This window comes from Sus scrofa, chromosome 2 (assembly GCF_054392235.1).
Source record: "Sus scrofa isolate SSC_HxYL_T2T_F1_AM1 chromosome 2, Sscrofa_HxYL_maternal_Yorkshire_Landrace_v2.0, whole genome shotgun sequence".
Classification (NCBI taxonomy): domain Eukaryota; kingdom Metazoa; phylum Chordata; class Mammalia; order Artiodactyla; family Suidae; genus Sus; species Sus scrofa.
In genome coordinates this window covers 159178069-159184339 of record NC_139384.1, presented here as the reverse complement: position 1 = coordinate 159184339, position 6271 = coordinate 159178069, and the positions used below count along the sequence as shown (strand labels likewise).

At 52.4% G+C, this 6271-nt stretch overlaps 1 protein-coding gene across 1 annotated transcript in view; it reads left to right on the top strand.

Annotated features, from left to right (window-relative positions):
* The first annotated feature begins 4934 nt into the window (after positions 1-4934).
* The window catches only part of DPYSL3 (dihydropyrimidinase like 3), a 114779-nt gene continuing 113442 nt past the window's right edge, over positions 4935-6271 (top strand). The window contains exon 1 of the mRNA XM_003124066.7: positions 4935-5398. Within this exon, the coding sequence (XP_003124114.5) occupies positions 5018-5398 (381 nt within the window). The 5' untranslated portion in view covers positions 4935-5017. The remainder of the gene's footprint in view (positions 5399-6271) is intronic.

Here is a 6271-nt window from a genome sequence, read left to right as displayed (position 1 = left end):
GGCCTGGCAGGAAAACTCTTAGTGTGTGATGGAGGGTTATTGAAAAGAGCAGACATTTTTAAACACATGTACCAAATACTATTATGGTGTCAACTGGCTCCATGAAACTCTGCAAAGCTAAAGTTTCAGAACATGGTCAAATTCATGTTTATAAACTGCATCATCTTAATGACATATATGTGAATATGCTCTGAGATGTTTACTGAGCACCTACTGTGTGTCAGGCACAGTGCTGAATATTCTGCAAAGACTGTCTTAGTCATTTATGGCATTTATAGGGTAAAAAGGGAGGAGGGTTTAACATCTGTACTCAAAGTGGGAAAGAGGTGATGTCAGTTCAAATTCCTGCAATTCAAGGAAGGAAAGAAAGGATGGATTTTATTTTGGTTTTGGTTGGTTTGTTTTTGGCCGACAGCATGAAGAAATTTCCCGGCCAGGGATTGAGCCGTAATAGTGACAATGTGAGATCCTTACCCACTAGGCAACCAGGGAACTCCCAGAGGGTGGCTTTTGATCAGAGATATTTAAATTCACTGGTGAATCAAGGTAAAAATTTAATTCCTCTCTTTTCTCCGTGTTTTGAGTGTGGAGGCGTAAGCTTCCTGAGTAGTAAAATTTTATCTTCTGTTGGGTAGATTTTTGCCTTGTAAGAATGCAGTGCGATTCATTTTGCATAATATATACTCCGGGCACTGCCTTAGGGGGATTGCTCTGCGCAGGCCACTGCTTACTGTCCCCGATCTGATCTGTAGGTAATCGAATACGCCTCCGGAATACGTTTCCCTGAAGTTGCAACCAGATATACAATGGGCTGCATCACAAGCCATCTCCGTGCACAAGGGCAAATCATTTACTGCAGAATTACAGGAAATGCAAATTTGACCTCGTGTGTGACAGGGCAAAAGCTCTATTTTGTGGTCCATGTTATAGAATTAGCTTGCTGTGTGCACATTTGGGGACAACTGTTTCATTGGAAAGTGATACAAGGTGGCCAGCGACACGTGGTGCTCTAATATGTGTGACTGCCCTAGGAAATGGCTCTTCCCCCGGATAGGGAAGGACGGGGCAAAATCACTGTGTGCTCATGGGGCCTTTCTTAGGGGGGCATCAGTAGGATATTTCTTTCTTTCTTTTTTTTTTTTTTTAGGGCTGCACCAGTGGCATAGGGAGGTTCCCAGGCTAGGAGTCGAATCGGAGCTACAGCTGCCAGCCTACCCCACAGCAACACAAGATCCGAGCTGCGTCTGTGACCTACACCACAGCTCACGGCACCACGAGATACCCAGATTCTTAACCCACTGAGGGAGGTCAGGGATTGAACCTATGTCCTCCTGGATACTAGTCGGGTTCGTTAACCACTGAGCCACGACAGGAGCTCCTGAGGATATGTGCTTGTCTTAATTAAGGTTAACCTCTGCCCTAGAACAGCTGAGGACACTCAGAATTATTACCTTTCCTTTTCTTTTTTTTTTGGTCTTTAGGGCCGCACCTGCGGCATATGGAGCTTCCCAGGCTAGGGGTCGAATTGGAGTTGAAGCCGCTGGCCTACACCACAGCCATAGCCACGCGGGATCTGAGCCGAGTCTGCAACCGACACCATAGCTGATGGCACTGCCAGATCCTCCACCCGCTGAGCGAGGCCAGGGATTGAACCCGTGTCCTCATGGATGCTGGTTGGGTTCGCTAACTGCTGAGCCAGGACGGGAACGCCTCAGAATTATGTTCTTTGCTAACGTCTTACTTTTGGTCTTCCCTTTCATTATCTCTTTGCCTCCTCACGACCAGACTCTGTCATGGGGCAGTTTTTAAGAGGCCAGGCTCCGAATTAGCTGGCAGAGAAGTTGAATTCTAGCTTGAGGTGCTTGCTTTGTGATACTTTGGGCGGGGAACTTAACGTGTCGAGGCCTTCTTCTCTCCACTGGTGAAATGAGGAGAGACTTCACACCACATTTATAGGGTTGTTACAAAAGTTAAGGCAGTGCACAAGCAATTCTCTTACTCAAGGACTGAAGTCCTTAATAATCCTAAGTGGGAGAGGCAAACTCAGAGGAGAAAGACATCTAGAAGTTAAGCAAGACGCTTGGCCTAAGGCCCTGTAGCTACAGAACCGGAGTCAGAATAGCTTTTCCCATTTCAGTCTTCGTTTCAAGACTGCTTGGGCTTTCTTAATTCAACACATGTGTGTGTATGCAGCTGTCGACTCTTACAGGGGATGTTTCGGCAACAAATGTAATTATGCAGCAGATACGTTGCAATAGGCACAGCCGTGAGGCAATGGCGCTCCTGCGATGGGGCCCAGCTATGCCCACATGCGGGAATACACACAAGCATGCATCTTCGTTCCGAACATGCTCCTCTCAGAGGAAATCTTGGACTCTTTGCATGTATCCTGCTTTCGGTTGCAACTCTGGCGTGACTTGGGCCTTTACTCAGAGCCTCAGCTTCTTCACTAGTAAAATAAGGGCACTTGACTCGCCGTGTTATTAAGATGAATTAAGACGCTCTATGGAAATTCTTAGCCCTGAGCCTGGCACAGAATAAATTCCTAATAAATGTTAGTTATTATGTTTATTGTTGCCTGTGCGGATGGTGGAGGTGCCAGAGGTGTCTGCAGAGAGTCAGAGAGGGAAGACGTCAAGTTTTTTCTGACCAGCCGATGAAAAAGCTGCCCAGCTTATTTTCTTCTCGGCTCTTGAGATTATCTGACCCGATCTTACTTACCATGAGTTTCCCCCCATTCGAATTCTGTTCCACAGAGCAGGGAACCCAGGACAGCGCTGGACCCATAACAAGGGCCCCCCCTAACAGTCCCTAAATGAATAAATGAGGGGAGGAGAGGTTGAGATCAGTGGGAAAGGGAGGGAAATAAACTATGAGAGCAAAGCGGGAGGGAATGGCTGGTTTGACTGATTTCTCAAACGAATTTCTGGGTCCATTCCCAACCAGCATTTCTCAAAAAGGAGCAGCTATCCAGAGGAAGCCGGCTTAAGAAATGAGGCATAATTTTGATAGTACACAGACAGTTTTGCAAATGCCTTTCTACTCCCTGGGGTAAGCATAACTGCTGTCAACTTACTTGTCTTTGATCTGAGTTCACAGCACCTTCCACCCCTCAAATCTTCAAGGATGTCGCAGGCCTGTCACTGGGGCCGCATTTTCCAATATTCTAATTTCCCCCTAAATTGGAGTTCAGAGTTTCATTTCATCCGCTTCATGGCAGGTGCTTTCAACGCTTGTGTCTGTGCACAAAGCCTCTGAGAGGAGCTGCCACTGTGGCACAGGGGGTTAAGGACCTGGCATTGTTGCAGCTGTGGCTGGGATTCTGTCCCTGGCCCAGGAACTTCCATATGCTGTAGGTGCAGCCATTAAAAAAAAAAAAAAAAATCTATGAGATACTTATGGGCATTAAATGAATCAATACACATATGCAAAACAATTACACTAATGAGTGGCACACAGCAACCGTGCCATAAATGCTCCTTATTGTTGTTGTTATTATTATCCACTCATTCCAAAGGGATTCATGGAGTACCTTAGGTGCCTATAGATATTCTAGACTCAAGATATTCAAAGGTAAACTAAACAGACCAGTTTTCTGCCTTCATGGCGCTTATAATACAGTGGAGAATTCAGGAAATGAAGTTGAACATGTTGGGCAGACTGTCAAGGACTGAGCTACCCAGATGGAGGGTGTAGACCACACTCTGGGTGGGGACAGGCCCCCATCTGCCTGTTTAACACCCTCAGGCTGCTGTCTTCTAAAGAGCATAGGAGGCCCTCAGTTCTGATGGATGACTAAATAAAGTCACAGGGGTGACTTTCCAAGAGGGGGCCCAGTTTCGGGTGGGCATTACAGGTTCTGGGTTTGGGCTGGGTGTGCAGATGCCACGCAAGCTCTGCAGTTCCTGGACTCTGTGTTAATGTGGCAAAGTTTGGCTTAGAGGGTCCCTGGGTGGACGCGGGGGAGGGGATGACGTGGGGAAAGCATGTACCAGAGTAACACTGTGTGCGCGCCAGGGAACAAGAACCTCCAAGTCTCTGGTTGTACATTCTGGAGCTAAGTCTGGACTTGGGGGAGGGCCGGGTGGAGGGCTCTGACCTCAGTGTGTGAGGTATTATCCGCCAGGGGGTTGTGGTCCCAGAATAGGGAGGGTATTAAGAGTATTTTGCAAGGCATGTCCGTGATCTGTCATGTGACGGTGTGTAAGACAAATTAAGAGGGGATAAAAAGCAAAATCTAAAGGGGTGCCCATCAAGGAAGAAGGGGTTTAAGAGTGGGATGCAATGACAGGCTTTTGTGATTATCCATGACGCCCCTCCCCAACCCCCCACGAGGAAAACCTGTAAATTCGGGAGCTCCTTGCGTGAGGGTGCAGGTTGGTGAGGCAGATTCTAGACCTGGGAGCAATTGGGAGGCCATTCTAAGAGCAGGATGCGGCCAATCTGGGACTATAGGTAAACAAAGTCCAAGCTTGGGAGTCTGGTAAACCTGAGTTTCTATGTGTGTCGACTTCGCTTTGAAATCCAACCGCCTGAGCGGGACAGAGAGGTTTGTGCTTGTAAGGCCAACTGGGGAGTTAGTGGGGCTAAAGCACGGCTTGTGCGCACGTGTTGAGTGCAGTAAGTTCTTGAGTGTGAATCTGGGGGTTGTTGGGCAGCGGGGAGTGTGCGTGTGCGTGTGAGCGCGCGCGCGCGCCAAGTTGCATTTCTCCTGGGATGGGCGGCTGGGACGCGTGATCGCCAGAGGCCACGTTAGGGTCCCCAGCGCGGAGGAGGTGCGGCCGGCGGGGCGGGCGGGCGGGCGAGCGCAACGCGCAGCAGCTCCGGCCCCCGCGCCGCGCTCGCTGGCTCGGGGCTCGCTGGGGACTGGCAGGAACCGGAGCAGCACTGCCGCCTCTGGCGCGAAGGCTCAGGCGCCTCCTCCCGCCCCAGTCACTGTGGCTCCGCGCACGCTGCCGGCAGCTGCCCTTTCCGCCTCTCGGGAAGAGGACCCGCGGGCCGCCGTCGCGATCCAACCATGGCCTCGGGCCGCAGAGGCTGGGACAGCTCCCACGAGGACGATCTGCCCGTGTACCTGGCCAGGCCGGGCACCACCGACCAGGTCCCGCGGCAGAAGTACGGCGGTATGTTCTGCAACGTGGAGGGCGCCTTCGAGAGCAAGACGCTGGATTTCGATGCCCTGAGCGTGGGGCAGCGGGGCGCCAAGACTCCCCGGAGCAGCCAGGGCAGCGGCCGCGGCTCGGCGAGCCGCCCCGGCGCCGAGGGGGACACCCCGCGCCGGGGCCAAGGCCGGGAGGAGAGCCGGGAGCCCGCGCCCGCGTCGCCCGCGCCCGCCGGGGTGGAGATCCGGAGCGCCACCGGCAAGGAGGTTTTGCAGAACCTCGGCCCCAAGGACAAGGTAAGGGGGGCCCGGGTCTCCTCTCCGCCTGCCCGCGTTCCCTTCCCAGCCCCGGGGCGCCAGGGCCCGGACACAACTTTCTCCCGCTCACTTTGCACGGGAATGGAGGACGAGGGGGAGGAAGCGGGCATCCTCCGCTGGGGGCAGCGAGACCTCCCAGCCGGGATCTGAATGATCGGCGCGTCCTCAACCGCAACGTCTTCGTGCGCGCGGGACGGAGGCGCGTGGGTCCCCCCCGCCTGGCTGCCGCGTCCCCGGGCCATCGGTTCTGAGTGGGTGTGTCAGTCCGGCCAGCCCGGAAGGCTGAGTGGTTTCCAGCCCTTCTCTCGGTCTGAGTACCCAGCAGCACGATTGTCTTGGTGTCCCCGCTGACGCTAGATTAGATCTCAAGGGTCACCAGGGCGGCGGGCAACGCGGTCTTGGGAAAACAGGGGGTCGTCGCCATAGTACCCGGATGAAAGTAGGGGATGGGCGGTACCCCCCCGCCCCCTTCAAACATCAGCCCTGTCCCTGAAACTTTTGGGTGTGGAGCGACCAGACTAAACACCCGAATCCCCATGCCTCTTTTCAGTCCTGGATTGGCATTTCCCATCTGTGCTTGTAAAGTGTATATTTGTGTGGGTAGTTTGGCACAAGCCTGGGGACCCAGCTTTCTGGCGAAGAGTATTATTGTGTTTTTGAAAATCAGCCAGAGTATGAAGGGTGCACGTTAAAGTAGCACCAGCTGCAGGTTCGTTGCTGCTCTTCCATGTGCCAAAGCCAGTTTCTTCTGTGTGTGTGTGTGTGTGTGTGTGTGTGTGTGTGTGTGTTTGAGACACTCAGGTCACCCTGAGCTGACTTAAGATATGGCCCTGAAATCCAGCTTGCCCTCAT